The sequence below is a fragment of the Chenopodium album genome, chromosome 12, assembly GCF_948465745.1.
Source record: "Chenopodium album chromosome 12, dcCheAlbu1.1, whole genome shotgun sequence".
Lineage (NCBI taxonomy): Eukaryota > Viridiplantae > Streptophyta > Magnoliopsida > Caryophyllales > Amaranthaceae > Chenopodium > Chenopodium album.
Window position 1 is genome coordinate 11,395,660 of NC_137845.1, and position 18,419 is coordinate 11,414,078.

General features: G+C 38.4%; 1 protein-coding gene across 1 annotated transcript; it reads right to left on the minus strand.

Annotated features, from left to right (window-relative positions):
* Positions 1-12,085: 12,085 nt before the first annotated feature.
* On the minus strand, positions 12,086-17,872 carry LOC145571992 (E3 ubiquitin-protein ligase PRT1-like). Its single transcript, XM_081631012.1, has 7 exons — positions 17,623-17,872; positions 16,485-16,513; positions 16,223-16,402; positions 15,442-15,738; positions 15,041-15,244; positions 13,652-13,779; positions 12,086-12,804 (listed from the first exon to the last, which is right to left on the minus strand). Exons 1-7 carry the CDS (start codon positions 17,733-17,735, stop codon positions 12,319-12,321), a joined length of 1,437 nt encoding a protein of 478 aa, XP_081487138.1. The 5' UTR covers positions 17,736-17,872; the 3' UTR covers positions 12,086-12,318.
* Positions 17,873-18,419: the final 547 nt, after the last annotated feature.

The following is an 18,419-nucleotide window of genomic DNA, read 5'->3' on the forward strand; positions in this document are numbered from 1 at the left end:
TTAAGCCCTTGAGAGTATCCGGCCAAAGGCCTCAACTGGACGTTTAGACGTTTATTTAAGCCACTAAGTTTTTAAACTTAGCTTATAATCATAAGTATAATCTTTACGCCTGTATTGCCCCAAAACAATAACAGGCGGTAAAATTTACATAGTATAGCCTCTAAAATGAAACAGTTGCTTTCCGTCTATGCTAGAACAATTTGGAAAACTCAACGCTTTTTAGATTTCAAGTTAGATTAAATCAAACGACTGCGAGCGTTTCCTTAACACAGACGGTAGGGCTGTTTGTTTTTGGTTTATAGAGCAATATACCACCCAAATGGGAGATGCTCTCTTCGATGAATTCGCCCAAATGGACGTCGTCGGTTGTCTAACTCATGTTGGAGTATACAGTCGTACACATGTTGGAGCAGGCGACTTCTTAAATAAAATATATCCGGCCTTCGGCCTCTTAATAGAAGATTAGGTAGCCGCTAAGTTTTTAACACTTAACTTTTTTAAGGGTGAGTAAGTTTAGGGACGATTGCTCTCATGCAGGCGACACTTTTCAGTAAGGTTTGGGACGAATGTTCTTTGGGCAGGCGTTCCCTTTATAAGGTACTTGAACAAAACGCTTAGTGAATAAGGCCACCTGCGTATTGTGCAGGCGGTACCCTACAATATAATCGTGAGATAGGTCCGTCTGTACATTGTGCAGGCGACACTCTGTGATAAAATTTTGAGCATGGTTCGTCTGCACATTGTGTAGGCGGCTCTCTATGAAAATGAAAAGACATAGTTTTGGAAAGAAGGCAGATTTTCATTAATGAGAAATATTTACAAGATTTCAGAAGTAGTACTTTTTCAAGTTATCTACATTCTAAGTTCTGGGTAGCTGCCTGCCGTCTAGTGTCTCCAGATGGTAGGTGCCGCCTCTTACTTCTTCATAGATACGGTAGGGGCCTTCCCAATTTGGGGTTAGCTTGCCCTGCTCATTCGCCCTACCGACTGCCTCCATTTTCCGTAGCACAAAATCCCCAACCTTCAGGGGTCACTTGTGTACTCTCTTGTTGTAGGCCTGAGTCATTCTCAGACGGTAGATCTCATGGCGTAAGGCAGGATTGCCCCTGCGCTCTGGAAGTGAGTCCAATGCCAGCCGCATGGCCTCCTAGTTTGCCTCTTCATCATACAACATGATTCGAAGAGTCGGCTCATAGTGTTCGATGGGCAAGACAACCTCTGCACCGTACACTATGAGAAATGGGGTCTCTCCAATTTCCTCTTTCGCTGTTGTTCTGATGGCCCATAGGACGTGTGGTAGCTCATCCGCCCATAGGCCGCCAGCTGTTTCAATCTTCTTTTTTATGCTGTTTGAGATTAACTTGTTAAAGGCTTCGACCTGACCGTTTGCTTGGGGCTGACCGACTGATGCAAAACAATTTGAGATCCCTTGATCTCCCAACCAAGTCTTGAGTTGAGGCGTCTCAAAAGGAGGACCATTGTCAAAAACCATAGACATAGGCACCCCGAACCGGGTGATGATATTCTTCCAGATGAAGGAGATGACGTCCTTTGTCTTGATGTTTTTGAATGCCTCTGCCTCTACCCATTTGGTGAAATAATCTACGGTAACAAAGATATACCGCCGTCCGCCTAATGCAGAAGTATAGGGCCCTAAGATGTCCATGCCCCACTTGGCGAATGGAACTGGGCTATGGATGGCCGTAAAGTCGGTGGCCGGACGGTGTATAAGCTTGCCGAATTTTTGACATTTATCACACTTTTTCACCAAAATCATGGCATCTTTCTCCATGGTAGTCCAGAAATAGCCCTGTCGCCTGGTTCTTTCTGCTAGCGACATGCCGCCTATATGTGAGGCATAAAAGCTCGCATGTAGGTCTTCCAGAATTTCCTGCCCCTTTTCGGGGGTGATACATTTTAAGAGCGGTTGTAGAAAGCCTTTCTTAAAAAGCTCTTCTTACAAATTTCAAAGTTGGCCACACGTTTTTTCAGTGTAGCTGCTTCTGGAGTTGAATCCGGCATCGTGCCGTCTAGCAGATATGCTCGGATGCTGTCCATCCAAGTAGAAGTTCGGTCAAGTAATCCAATGGGATTTTCTTCAATGCTTCGCTTTTCCTTTACTTTCCAGAAGACTAACCGAGGTGTGCCGCATGAGGCAGATGATGCTAGCTTAGATAGAGCATCCGCCTAATTGTTTTCGGACCGAGGCACTTGACTCAGATTGAATTTTTCAAGTGTCCTAGCTTCAGCTTTGACCGCCTGCAAGTATTTGATCATAGCCGGATGGGTGGCTTCATAATCACCATGGTATTGGCTTACGACCAACTGGGAGTCAGAGCAGGTGTCAATCTTAGTTGCCCCTGCCGCCTTGCACATGCGGATGACGGCTAGTAGGGCTTCATATTCGGCCTCATTATTTGTGGCCTGAAACTTGAACCGTAGTGCATGCTCGTACTTATCCCCTTCAGGGGACTGATATATAATTCCTGCACCACAGCCGTTCCTAGTGGAGCTCCCGTCCACATACACTTTCCAAACATGACCAGTATTATCCGGCGCGGTCGACCTTGTCATTTCGACAATAAAGTCGGCGAATACCTGTCCTTTTTATTGCCTTTATTGGTTCGAAAGTGATTTCCTGTCCTTGTAACTCAATAGCCCATTTGAGCATTTAGCCTGATGATTCTAGGGTTGTCATTGGCCGCTTGATCGGCTGGTCAGTGTAGACCACTACCGGATGTGCCAAGAAGTAAGGCTTCAACTTCTTGATAGCCATGTAAAGAGCGAGGCCAAATTTTTCAACCATGGGGTACCGAAGCTCTGCGTTCCTGAGAATGTGGCTAATGAAATAGACCGGGAACTGGGTGCCATCTCTTTCAACAAGGAGAACGACACTGAGGACATGATCTGAGACAACAAGTACATGTAGAGCGTCTCTTTGGGCAGAGGGCTAACCTGCCTTGGCAAAGAGTACAAATGTTGCTTCAAATTTTGGAAGGCCGCCTCAGCGTCATCCCTCCATTCAAACATAGTCTTTTTCCTGATCGCCTAGAAAAAGTAGAGGCACTTGTCACCTGACCAACTGAGGAATCTCCCCAGGGCCGCAAGACAGCTTGTTAACTTTTGTACTTCTTTGACAGTGCGGGGCGACTGCATGTCAATGACCGCCTATATTTTTTCAGGGTTGGCCTCTATCCCCCTTTGATCAATCAGGAATCCAAGAAACTTCCCAGACTCAACACCAAAGACACACTTCTTAGGATTGAGCATGATCTTGTGCCGCTTGAGTGTGGTGAATGTTTCTCGGAGGTTAGCAAGGTGATCCGTCTGCTGCTTGGATTTGACTATCATGTCATCAATATACGCCTCCACATTCCTCCGAATCTGATTAATGAAGACCGTATTAATTATTTGTTGGAAAGTAGCCGGCGCATTCTTCAAACCAAACGGCATCACCGTATAACAGAATAACCCCTGATCAGTGACGAATGCCGGTTTTTCTTGATCTTTTCTCCACAGGGGAATATGGTGGAAGCTTGAGTAGGCGTCCATCAAACTCATCAGGGCATGTCCGGATGTAGAGTCGACGTGACTATCGATCTTTGGAAGTGGATAACTATCATTCGGACATGCTCTGTTCAAGTTAGTGTAGTCAATGCACATGCGCCAAGTACCATTCGGCTTCTTTACAAGCACAACATTCGCAACCTAGTCAGGAAAGTTACATTGCCAAATGAACCCTGCGTCTAATAGCTTTTTTACTTCGGCGGCTGCTGTCTGACATCTTTCCTCGCCGTGATTTCTTTTCTTTTGCCGAATGGGCTTCTGTTTTGGATCCACAGCGAGTTTGTGGACAGCAAGATCCGGGCTGATGTCTGGCATCTCTTCCACTTCAAAACCAAAAATGTATTTGAATTCTTTCAGCAGATGGTGCAAGTCTGCACCCATCTTTGCAAAAGCAACCGTCCCCACCTTAACAGTTCGTTCTGGACGACTGTCATCTAGAGGAATATCAATGTGCTCACCAGCCGGCTGGGGGCGGAACTCATCTGACCGTTCCCCGGTCAGTGATTGATATTGTTTTTCCTTTTTGACCACCACCAGCTGGTCAGTTTTTCTTTTCTTGGCGGCTGGTGGGGTCGGATAATCATCCTTGATTTCATTAAGGTCTATTGGCTCTTTGCCCTGGCCAGATGCAGCAGCCGCAGGTTTGACGTCTAAGAGATAGCACTCTCGTGCCGTCTTCTGATCCCTGTTCAAGAAGCCAACAGTTTCATTATCCCTCTCATACTTGACCAGCATGAGAGAAGAGATGATGACGACCTTACACTTGTTAAGAGTGGGTCGTCCAAGGATGAGATTGTAGGCGGTCAGCTCTTCGACCAACAGAAACTGAATGGTCATGTGCCGACCGTTACCCTTCTCTCCCAGTCGGACAGGTAGATCTATCCGTCCGACTGGGTGCACAACTCCTCCTCCAAATCCAACAAGTGGATGGGAGACATCATGCATGCTATCCGGCCTATATTTGAGGTTGGATAGGCATTTGTGGCTGATGATATCAGAGGATCTTCCTGTGTCAATCAAGATGCGGCCAACTTTTTGGTTGGCCACTTTGCATTCTATGACCACGGGGTCATCATGTGGCCGACGGACTTTGCCCCTGTCCTTCTCGGTGATGATGACTTCGGGGAAGGCACATATGCCAGCCGCCTGTACCTCTTCAACAGAATGAACCATCTTTCTGAGATGGTCTTTGGTGCCCCGCATGGTCGGGCCACCTCCGGCGAATCCGCCTGCTATAGTGTAGACCGGTTCCTCATCGGTTTCGGAACTACCAGTAGATTGGGGAATCTTTTTGCTGGACTGCCCCGAATTCGCTTTGGAAGTCACTTTGGACTTCACATAGGATTTCAGCACCCCTTTATCTGCCAGACGATCAAGCGTCCGCTTGAGGCTGAAGCAGTTGTTGGTGTCGTGGCCGACATCCTCATGGTAATGGTAGTGCTTGTTTTTGTTCCGATTTTCAGCGGAACCTTTCATTGGAATCGGCTTCTCCAAAGTCAGCCGATCCTTTATCTCCATGAGGATGGAGTAACTGTCCTTGTGGAACTCGTACCTTAAAACGTACGGTTTCCACTCTTTTTTCTTCTTCTGGGCTGGCTGATCGGAGTTATCAACCGCCCAGATCTCTTTTTTCTTTTTTCTCTCTGCAGGTTTTAGAGACGACTAAGCAGGCCGACTCTCCTTCTTCCTGTCAGAATTTTTGGAGTCCGACTGCTTATTTGAGGAGCAGAGTTCGGTCGCCTGTATATAGGCTTCCGCCTCCATCAGCGCTCCTTGGAGGGTGAAGATTTTCTTGCGGACGAGGTCTAACTTGAAAGTCGACCCTTCCTTCAGACCTTTGAAGAAGTCTGTATAGGCTATCTCGTCAGACAGCCCCTGAATCCGGATTCTCACCAGATTGAACCACCTAACGTAGGAGAGCAACCCTTCTCTATCTCCCTGTTGCACATTGCTCAGGTCGAGACTTGTTTTCTTTGCAGGGATGTTCATAGAGAAGTTGGAAGCAAACAAGAACGCAAGTGTCTTGAAGCTGTTAATACAACCGGCCGACAGATTGCCGAACCATTGTTGGGCTATGCCCTTCAGGGTAGCTGGGAAGCAGCGACACCATGCGGCATCATCCAACCCCTGTAAGTACATGAGGTGGGTGTATGCCAGAAGGTGATCTTCTAGGTTGGAGGTACCGTCATAGGTCCCTACCAACACATTTTTAACCTTTGCCAGCTGTTCGGCCTTGGCTATCTCCTTGGAAAACGTTGAGGGTTGTTCTCCAAGGTTTTGTAGCCGAAGCTGCAAGTCCATAGGCTGGTAATGGTATGCCGCCTGTCCTCTGAAGAAGGCAGGCTGGATGTAAGGCAAAGCAGGCGGTCTGTATAATGGATGGGCCATATACTGTGTTGAGTTGATTACATGGGGACCCGTATGGACGGAGGGGCCGCCTGACGGAGTCCCATGTACAGATTGTGAATTCCTCATTGAGGTATTCTTGAAGCTATCTGGATAAGTCGACGTGGATGCCGACTCAGACAGTTTCTGGTTCTTCTTTTGCTCGATATAGAGTCGAGCATCAGAGAATGTCTTTTTACTGCCGTCCGGCTGTACATGCTGGATGGCCTTTCTTTTTACCGTTTTTGGGAAACGGAGTCAAGAGAGGTCGATCTGGGGCCGAGCCTTCTCCTTCGAAATAGGGTGAGGAGTCGGCTGACGGTCCCTGATCGACTTTTTCTTCTCAACATGGGCTGGTTTTCTGGCCGACTGTTCCTTCCTAGGAAGCAGCCGTCCTCTTAGTGAAAATGCTCATAAATTTCATGAGCTCATCTCGGGTGACTGGGACTGATCCTGCCGCCTGAGTAGGATCAGGGGGCTTGCTCGTCTGCCCAGGGGGCTTGCTTGTACCCGCCTGGTCAGCATTCCGCTCCCGTCTGTCCTTGTGACGGATGCGTCTAGAGATGAATGACCCATCATGGGCCACATAGGTTTCGATGTCTCCATCGTCACTAGAGTCATGGTCCGAATGGACCTCTGCTTCAACCGTAGGCCAGTTGTTTTATGGAGGCGGTACAGGTTCTTGTGATGCCATCTCTGAGGTACTCTCCCGACAGACGGCGCTAAATGTTTCGGGTGCTTTTATATCCCTTGGGAGAGTTACGGCTCGAAGACTGGATCCGACAAGGGCGCCTATACCTGCAAGATGAACGGAGTTCCGGATGGTCGGAGGTCCGCCTCCGAAGATTAAGTTAGTACGGATCCGGAGTAAAACGTGCGGAAAGTAAGTATCTTCTCGGATTTCGAGATCAAGTATTCTCTGTCTTCGAGAGCAATAAATGTCCTAATGATTAAGACCTTTTTTTCAATTATTGGGGAAATCTCCCTATTTATAGGTTCTAGAAAAGTGTGCCCTTTCCTAGGGTTTGATGACCTAGGAATTAGGGCAGCGCCGTTTTGCGGCTGTATTGGGATTTGGGCCTTAAAGGCCGCCATTTTCCAGGTGTCATATCTGTATGACACGTGTCTGGGGAGTCCATTTGGACGCCTCTTAGAGCGACACGTGTCACACGTTTATTGGGCCATTTGGCGGGGTATAAATACCCAAATCAGTTAGTCTCTTATGCTACCACTATTCCTTAATGTTCTTCACTATTCTATTTCCGCATACTTCAATGCCCATCTTTTACCATTAACATATCCAATAAATCTAAATATTTTTAAAAAACACATTGAAAAAATCTAACAAAATCTCATGTGATAACGTTTTGCTATTTAAAACAATGATAATTTAGAGACAAAGTTTATTACTTTCAATGTTTGATCAATACATTACAAAACATAAAGAACATTAAAAAACAGAGATAATACGAACATACTTCTAAGAATGATCCTTCTACTTTATAATTTATTTTTAAAGGTAGGGTACTTTTGAAAGGAAAACAAAATTACAAAAAATAAAAACTGTGCAAGTGTATAATACTAATAGTAGAAGTATATATTATGGTATGCACACGTGAAGGTGAAGCCAATCATGCATTGCATGAAAATTAGATTAGATGAGAGTTCCCTATGCTATTGCTAGATTCCTTTGCTTCCCTCTTTCCCACACAATTCCATAATCCTACATACTGCCCAACACCATCTTTTTATCGCGTGAATTTTTGACCACTATTTAGGTCTTGATCTTCTTGCTTTCTTTTTGGTTTTTATTTACCAAAGTTTACTTTTTTTGTCCAACTTTACATCTATTGGGAGCTATCCACACCCTCACTACATACCCTTCCAATAAAACAAAATTTGGTGTAATGTACTCAATAAATGTATTTTTGTATAATGTATGTTGGTAGGATGTATGATATGCATCGGAAATTAGAAGACCTAGACCTTATAATGCTTAGGTGGAAAATCTTCTTATGTTAGGAACAAAGTATTATTGATGGTGAAAAAGACTTTTTCATATTGGATCGAGTTGATTGAGAATTTCACTATTTTTTAGATTGATGGATTCAGAACTTTTTCTAGCCAAATGTTTATTTTATACACAATTGGAGTTAATCTAATTTATCGATACAATCACATCAATGAACTTAACAATAATGAGCTATTATGAGAGTGAGGGATAGCTCAAGTGATTAGAGCTTCCCTCCCGATTCCAGATGATCTTGGGATCAATTCTCATCACCCGCCCTTGTGGCCCTCTGAACACCAACTCTCGATTCCAGATGATTCTGGAATCGCTCATCACCTGCCCTTGTGGTTCTCTGAACACCCAAAAAAAAAAAAAAAAAAAAACGCCACAATTCTACAAATGTTAATACCTCCGAGCCAACTCAATTGCCATTGGACTAAATGGTCCGTGGGTTAATACCTCCAAGCCAACTCAATTGCAATTGGACTTACTTTTAACTGTAGAATTGAAGAATGACTCAACACAAACATTGCTTTTTAAATAAATTCCAACAAAACATATTACCAAATGAAGTAAAGATTATGACTTTTATGAGGTACATATTCGGTTCCAAAACTCAATAAATAATACTCTGTACCTAGTCAAAATTTTCAAAAGTGTGAAATTGGTCATTTCCCCTATTTGGTAACTAGTTGGTAGCCGATTGATACAACTGATTGTATTAGATGATTTGACTTGCTGGTTATATTGGCTGGTTTGGCTACCTGATTGTAAGTAGCTGATTGGTAAATAGCTGTTAATTGTTAGCTATATTAGTGCATTTATAACTAAAAAGCTAATTGTTCAATAAGCTGATTTCAAAAAGCTGTTATAATGAGTTAATTTTAAAAAGCTCTTATAATGAGCTTTTTATAAAAGAGCTTTTTGAGTCTAAAAAGCTCTTTTAATAAGCTATTTATCAAACACCCAAATTAGCTTTTTTAATTGGTCAAACCTCTAATAAGGGACAATAATCTAAAAGCACTCCAAAAATCTCTTTACCAAACAAGACCATCATGTAACTGCGATAAAAAATGAAGCACGGAGTATTTGGAATGGGTTGTAGGAATAGAAAACTGCTTATGTCTAGAATTCTAGTCTTATATGTCTCATGATCCTAATTGAATCATAGACGAGGTCATTTATGATCTTGATATACCACTATAAATCATACAAGTTCTACTTCGGTACTCCCTCATGATGAGCATTGCCCATGTCATAAATAACACCACTAAAAATCCCTCATGACGATTATTGCTCATGTCGATTATTGCTAAGGATTTCATCAATATACACCATTAAAAATCCTCTATTACTGTTATAATTGTAATATTAGAATATGTATATTAGATCCTACAAGCGGGATTATGATGTGTATCATGCTCGAGATAAATTTTCATATAAATAAACTAACACCATCTTTCCTTTACAAAATATTTAAAGTAGGGGAACATATAAATACATTATATTTATGTGCGGTTCTATATTTTGCTAAAATAGATGAAAATATGATTAATAAAAAGTATACAAATATATATATATATATATATATATATATATATATATATATATATATCCAAGTAACCCAATGTATGAAGTACATCATGTTTTCAAGTGTAGGATCTGAGCTTCAATAGTAAAATTAACCTTAAAATTTGACCTCTTCGTTAGCCTATATATGGATATACTTCGTACCTAGTTATTGTGGTTTCAAGGTTCTTACAATAATTTAATCCTAGATACCACACCCAGATAGAATTTATACTTTTAACTAATTAGTTAGCCTTAATTTTCATTATACTAGGGGTCCGACGCGTGCGATGCGTATGAAACGGCTAGCCATGTTTGTGTGGGTGTTTTGGCTAGTTATAACACTATTAAGACTCGTGATAATTTGTTTTATAATGTTAAAAATCCTTATTAATTGGAGCTCTATTGGACTAATTCTAAGTTTATGTTAGTACGTATATGATTATGCATACTAATTTGTTTTATAATGTTAACGCTATTATGCATACTAATTCTAAGTTTGTGTCGTAAATGAGATTTGCCACGTCCAACCATCAAAACACTTGTTGATCACCCTTTTGTAGCTAGGTCTCTGCTGTACCATCTTCAGTTGAGATGAGCTTAGAATATTCCATGGTAAACTCTTCTCCAATAAGTAAGAAGTATTGTTCAATTGTGCTACCTATTTCATCAAGAAACAACATTACCATGAGTACCAGCTGTTATCCTTGCAGATACATCCACGAATATATATGTATAAGACAGACAATCCACAGGACCAATGCCATGAGTACTACATAAAAATTAAGTTATTTTTATATATTGACTCTTAACCTTATTGTCACAACATATTTTTCAGAAATAATGTTTTAAAAAAACAAAAAAGACTTGTAAAAACTAACAAGATGATGATACTAGACAGTAAAGAGCAAATTATTTTTAAAAGGGAGATCATAGCCAAAGTTCCATGAGCTTCATATCCCATCTTTTCTATTGAGGCATCCCACAAGTCATTGACAATTTACTTCTTAACCAAAGAGCATTCTCATGGCCTTATAAATAGAGAAAGAGATTAAAGGGGAAGTCAAAACCAATCCATATTCACACATAATTTCACCAATAATTTTAATTTGAACAAGTATAATAATTTCCAATTTTACTTTGAACAAGTATATAATAATTTCCATTTCAGTGTTAACGTGAGGTTTTAGGAGGTTTGAGCATGCTGATCGTCCGAGAATTTTGCAACCATACTTTCTTATATTGCTTTTCAATTCAATTTGTTGATTTAGAAGTCTACCAAATAAAATCACTAAAAATAATCAAATTCTATACAAAAACATCAAAATTGAGCCAAAAAATAAAGAACAAAACATAAATAAATTATATAGGTAATAGAATTGAAACATTAAAGGATAAGAGAGGAGGTTTTGTGGTGGGACTGAATTCTTCCATATTAGACAACAATGGTGCCTCCTAATCAAACTTCTTTCTACTACAAAATTCAATCAAACCAAAGGCAAGAGAAAGTGAAAAAAGCAGAAATTATGAATTTTAAATTGCGACTTCCAGTATATTTATACGTGCTACAATTGATTCAGATGCGTGCATATCAGTGTTCTTCGCTACTCAAATTGATGAAAAAAAAACGTAGACAATAAACTTAACAAACCTTGATTGTGAACTTGATATTCAATTAAAAAATGAAATTAAAACATACCATTATTAAAAATTTAACAGTAACAGGACAACCAATGTTGAACATTAATTCAAATTGACTACATTGAGTACAGATCGGGCCCAATTAGAGTAATTCAGCTTACAAAATCCAGCAGTCACTTTTCTTAATCTAAAACTTTATTTTTGATACATTTTAATGTGAGTATTAACTATTAAGCATAAACTCTTTCTTTTTTAAAAAAAAAATTTAAGCAACAAAATATGTCATGAATCAGACTAAACTAACGGGTTTTTCACCAGCTTTACAACTACCGATTTCTCAAAAAATTTCTTAGAATTGACCATACATAATTATATTTGCTACAACAATAACAAAATTTCCTTAGAGTTGCATTTGGCTTGTGTGCAAATCGATGAGATAGGAGGAGGTGCAAATGCCCATGACATAAACCAATGTCGCAAGCTGCTAAAGGAGCCCAGTTGGACGACTAGATTAGCTCATGTATATCGAGAAGTCGACATATTGGTTGGCCAACCGCAAAGTTGTTCAAGACTCCTTTTTCACCTAAGCCGAGGATACTAGAGATGTGGCTTTCCCACATTTAGTCCCTTCGTTGTTTTCCCTTTCCCCTTAAATTTTCTGCTTTTGTTTGGTTGCTTTGCTGTGTTGTTTTAGTTTGCTTTCTTTCTTTTGGATGTATGTCCTCATTAAAATTGAAAAACAAAACAAAACAAAAAAGAAAGACGACTCTTTGTTAATAACTACTAAACAGATCGAATCACATTTATAGATTTCCTGCGACGTAGCAGGTTCTATAAAATTGAACCAACATTCGCATTTGCACCAGTGCTTATTAAGCGGATACTAACCAAAATCCTGCCTCTTCCAAATATTCACAACTCCTAAAATTAGAAATTATGCAGCAACTACAAATTAATACAAGTATACAACAGATCAGATTAAATTAACAATAGAATTGTCATTTACAACACCTGCAGGACCTGAAGTCCTGAACCATATCAATTATCAAGAACTAAGATCTAACTTCATCCTGGGTGGGGGACTGAAGATGCACCTATTCAAAAACTAACAAAAAATTGCAGCAAAAGCTCCAGTGTTAGATATTCTAAAAGGGAGGATCCTCGTAACCATCTTGATCGATATTATGATCACGATGAGAAAGAGAAGCTGCATTATTGTCAGAAACTTCCAGAGCATCAACAAACTCCACCTCAATAGAACCGTCTTGTGTGTCAGTGTCATCATGCATATCACCAGGACTCTCATCAGCAGCAGCTACATCGTTACCTGGGTTAACTAGGTCATCAACTGATTCAACAGCAATCCAACCATCTGGGGGATCTTCGATAGCACTAATGGCAAGAACAGGAGCCCCAGAACTATCTATGAGATGTCCTCCAACAAGGCGCACCATTAGATTCCGTAGATTGTCTGGCTGCTTGACAAGCTCAAACTTGTGATCCAGAGTATGTTGCTGATTGAAACGACCTGGTCGTTTGGATCGCGTATTATAGCAATTTCCGCAAAGGTCAAATCCCATCAACTCCACACAATCTAGGCATCTGTATCTATCCCCGACTATAGGACACATCTGTGCAAATTAAAAACAAACACCAAAAGCATTAGTCATATATGCTTCATTATCTCACAAAATCAATCAAGTGCAAACAAAAACTTCATGTACCATGAAATTTCACAGATAAAGTTGTCAAAGTGCATCCAATCAAGGACATCATATTATAATCATCTGTACTCAAAATAGAATTGGTTGGAGCAAGACTTGATCTTTTATACTTCGTATAACTTTACTTTTGACAAAGCAAGGCTTGATGATCTAGGTCAAAAGGTCAAGAGGTACTTCATGTTTTGAACTGTGCTTTCTACTAGCAAAGTCAATTTCAAAACCTTAGGTTGTTTCCTTAGTAACTTAAGTTATTGAAATTTCAAAAACTTTCTGTGTGTCCGCTACTAACATAATTTTTCGAACCAGGTTGCAGCAAACAAGTTCAAAAAGCAAAAGTACACCTGAATCAAATAAAAAAAAGCCATAGCAAGGGATGTCCAAAGATCCTTGAGCATATATTTAATGTCCTGGAATTAGTCTGGTCACTTCCTCAATCATTTTTCATTTATATATATTTCTCAAATCATTTTACTCTTTTGACAAGAAATAAGACCAGTGTAAGAATAATGAGAATCTTCGTATATAAGTATGATGGAATAACTACTTAGAGCAATGAAATCACAATACAAATTACAGTTGATAGTGACAAAAGCCTTCCAAATATTTGGACTCTAGTGGATCCTAATACTACAACACATGAGTCAGTATGATGAGTGAAGCATGCATAAGAAATATATATTGTGAAGGAGACCTGCTAAACTAATCTAGCATGGCTATATAGATTATGATAAGATAACAAAAATGAGGCCCTTACTCCACAATAATCACAACCAGCTCCCGCATGGACTTTGGAACCATGTTCATTCCACCACGGAATGAAGTCTTCACTGCCTCTACATGGCGTGATGAAACTTTTTTTAGCAGATGCCTTCGAATTGGAACCTGGACCAACGAACAAGCAAAGTCAACTTGGAAACAAAAATTTCTTTCTAACAAGGCATGTGAATGAAGGTTCAACGTTAGTAAAGCTGTTACTTATGATACTTTAGCAAATTACTTATGGCATTTGGTGTCAATATAATCCACACATTTTCTAGATACCAAAGCAAAATTTCCGTCAATTAATGGAAAAAGGAGTCAATTGCTCTAGTGTCATCATCAATTAATTTAAATCTACACTAATAAGATATTACATGTAAGAAATAAATCTCCATTCTCCAATCACATCCATAGTTCCAAACACTTTCCCCAAAATTTCCCTACGATTTTGAAAAATCTAAATTTATATATAGTGTAAACCAAGTTCATGCCTGACAAGCCACCCCTTTTCTCAGCTATGGGATACTTATTAAGCAGATAATTAAGAAAAAATCAGCACTTTTGTGAAAAAATTGAACCTTCATAATAACATCGGTTTTCTAGGTCTCTGTCACAGAACAATATTGGACCCTTTCCATTCTAAAAGCGTTTAAAAGAAAATCACTTCGAACTTCTGAGTCCATATTTTATGTTACTCCTCATTTCCTTTTCATCTCTCTCTCTCTTGGGTACACCATGTTTTATTCAACTTCTAATTGAAATTGAAACAAAAAGGTTAGAGAATAGTTGCTTATTATTGTACAATAACATCATCTAATAGCATTAACTTCAGATACCAAAAAAAAAAAGCAATACTAGCGACATAGAAGATCAGAAGCTCCAGGAATTGTATTGCTCATCTCTATACAACAAAATGAAGACAGTTTCCAAAACAATTTGGAAAAGAGCCTTATTAGAAACATGCAGCTAACAATCTCAACACCATATCACCAACGAAGAGGAAGGTAACTGATTAACATGAAATGATAGTTGCATTTATTGATATCAGTCACCACAACTTGACAAAACCTCACTATCTTTGGTTATTTACGAGAATAAATGTATGGCAAGAATTATAACCGGACATAACCATGTAAACCAACATATTTATTTCTAAACCCATCTTAAATCTCATAATTTCAGTAATAAAATTAATAATATTTTCAAATTTATAACATCAATTCGTCATTAACACTTAAGGACAAATTTTCATTGTAAGATATGTTCTACTTCAAATATGTTTCTAATCAGTAATAAAGTTGATACAAGAGAAATTGGCTATGATTAAAACCATAACATTGCAAATACAAGTACTTGGAAAGAGGAAAGAAGAAGAAAAACATACAGGAGGATGGATTCTTATGTTGAAACCGTGCTTTTTTCTCTTCAACACTTTCTTTTCGTGCATCGTACTCTTTGGGGAATTGCTCCTCCAAGAAGTTATTAAACTCCAAGCAAACGTTTGGAAAGTCACTTGGATGTGGGCACTCACAAACTTTGCATATGATTATTCCGTCTTCCGGAACTATTATACAAGCTTCACAGTAAACTGGCCAAAGATATGAAATTATATATATATCAATCAAGCAAAATTAACAAATCAATAGCAAGCACAGAAAAACTAATATAAGCATACGACAAAGAAAATTAAATAGATGTATTCCCCTAAACAAATGAGGAGTTTAAAACATGCACGCACACAAAAAACAAGAAAAGGACATAAAGGCATGGAAGATCAGACAATACCATGACCACAATTTAGAACTGCAGGACGATATAGTAGTTCCTTGCAAGCAGGACATAGGACATCACAACTTGAAACCTTTTCAATGGCTTTATTGATAGCTGATAAATCCTTTTCCTTCATATCATCTGAACCATTACTATCCATCTTTGAAAAATTTTCGCCTACACTAGTGATGCAGGAGGATGAAGCCGGATCAGACATAGCATTGGCATCTTGAGAAGGTTTGGATCCATCAGTACTGTTGTCCTCTTCACAATCAAGCTGAGGTGAGAAGCAATTCCTTGCAGTCTCTTCCTCTGAACCATAAAATAGAGAAGATTTAGAAACATATTGGGTTACAATTATTCATTTATAAAAATGACACAGAAACCTGGTCAATTTGCCCCCCCCCCCCCCCAAAACAAAAAAACAAAAAAAAAAAAAGCAAAAAAACACTCAAGTGCCTAGAGTTAGAGGTGTTTAGGTACAATATGAGGAGAAAAACGCACGCACGAATGTGAATTTTGATACGACTAGTGCACATTATAGCTTTAGTAGCTTAGTATATTAACAAAGTGTTACTGTAATGATATTAATAGGAAAAGAAAGAGTAAAAACGCAAGGACAAGTTGTCTTTTAATTTAAAAATTGCAGGATACAAGGAAACAAGAAAAGAGATGAATCAATTGTATCATCGAAATCAAAGAAGATAATGATTCAAACTCCCAATAAAGAAAAGCAACTCAACATTATAATGATAAAAGTGAGATGCAAAATATCAATATTTGGAAGTAGTCTTACCAAGAATTTGTTTCCCCCTTCTCTTATAGGCTAAGGGATACATCTTTAAAAGCAGGAAGTGTAACATTTCACATATATTTGGAAAGTAATGATATGGATTCCTACAAATTGGGCAATGAGATTCATGGATCATGTCCATGGATTTATGAACACACCAAAAGCAGGAAACATGACCACATTCTGCAAAAACGAATAAGAAGAATTACTACATAACAATAGGAATTTAAATTGCCTTGAATGTTGACACTATAAAATATTGTACCTAGCACAATGGGCTTGTATAGTAGATCTCTGCAACATAACAATCTAGATGTCAGAAAAAATATACATAAAGTGAAAATAAACATGATACTCGGCTATACTATCTGAAAACAACCCAACTTCTTTCATCACCAAAGTGACATACATCATCATTATAGATTAATGTCCGACCGAAAACCATAACTTTAAATTATGGGTGTATGACATAGATGAAGACATGAGGCCAACGGCTTGTGAAATATTGTAATGGTTGAATAATACAAAGGCAATGCAAAGATATATAAATTAGTCTTATATACTCGTAAAAAAAAATCATGCGCTAAAAATTAATTCAAAGCAATTAACACTTGAGTAAAAACTTTATATTCATTTTTATGCAAGATTGAATCATAAATCGCAACTACAAACTGATTTGGAATGGATAAGGCATAAACCTAAATACATATATCACAAAAAAGATGAAATCTTTACTAACAAGAAGCTCGATATTCATATGCATCCCCACAACCAAGTTTATTTGAAGGTCTTAAAGTCCCTAAAGCGTAGAAAAAGTAATTTTGATTCACGTGTGGTAATTTCAAATTAGCTTGAACCAGAGGTCCTTCTTAAACATTGGATGACATCTTCTTCACAAATCACGGCATATGATGCATTGATTTTACAAACAAAAAACGAACTTTAGCAATGCCTGACTCATATGACAGTAACACAAACACAGGAGTACACTACAAACTAAGCCAGATTACACAAGTGGCAGAAAACCCGACGCCACGAAACAATTAACACCACCTTATACAGGAGCCCATCAACAAAATAGACCTTGGCGGGGCAAAATTCACAATCACGACATCCTAAACTAATCAACAAAGCTCAATAATCTAATGCTGAAGAATCTAGAATCATCATTATCCACTGAACAATTCATTCCACAACAACAACAAAAATTTCAATCGATTAAATTAATGATCATATCAAATTCCACCAAATCAAAAATTAAAAAAAAAAAAAAAAAAAAAAAAAAAAAAAAAAAAAATCAGCATCGTTTCGGAGTTGAGTAATTGCAGCATGAATCATTTCAAATTAAGCAGAATTCCGAATGAAAATTACAATCAAATTAAAATTAAAATAGAAAAACTTACAAGCAAACGCAGCAAATGAAAGAATCAGAAATTGTTTCTTCGTGATGATCAATTTCCAAGCAATTGGAAGAATTATTGGCCATAACAGAAGAAAAACAATTGAGAAATGACATTTGAAATTGATTTGATGAATTAAAGAGTATCGTAGAACCCTAGGAGAGAGAAAATTAAGGAGAAGATTTAGGTAAAGAAAAAACAAGGCAGGTCAATTTTGATTAGCAATTTTTTTTTGACGGGATAAATGATTAGCAATTTGTTGTAACAAGTTTATCTATTTTTTTATTTTTTTTATTTATTTATTTTTTTTTTGTTTTTGACGGACTATTTATGTTAATTGTAATTCTCGAGAAATGGTCGGTAATCTTAGTATCTGACTCAAAACTTTAAAAATAAAAAATAAAAGGGGGACATGTGTGACGTGTTTTATTGTGGTTGGGTAAGGGGATATTTGAGGTGGCAACAGCGAAAACTTTTCTGCTTCTAGCTCACTTCATTAAGTTAGTCAGTTACATAATAATCTTGTTGACCCCATGAATTATTTAGATGCTAATATTTCGTGTTTCGTCAAAATTTTATTTAAGGAGTAGGAAGAACTTTTATGAAAGGATAATCGCATAATTTAACAGCAAGTTGTTAGTTGGATTAGTGATTTTATAAAGATTAAAACCGCGATATTTTACTAGGACTAATTGAGGACTTTTGCATGTGCGTTATCCAATACTCCGTAATATGTTTGTGATTTACATTTCACTAACTTATATTCGCTAAACTAGTTAGCAAATTATTAAATTGAACAT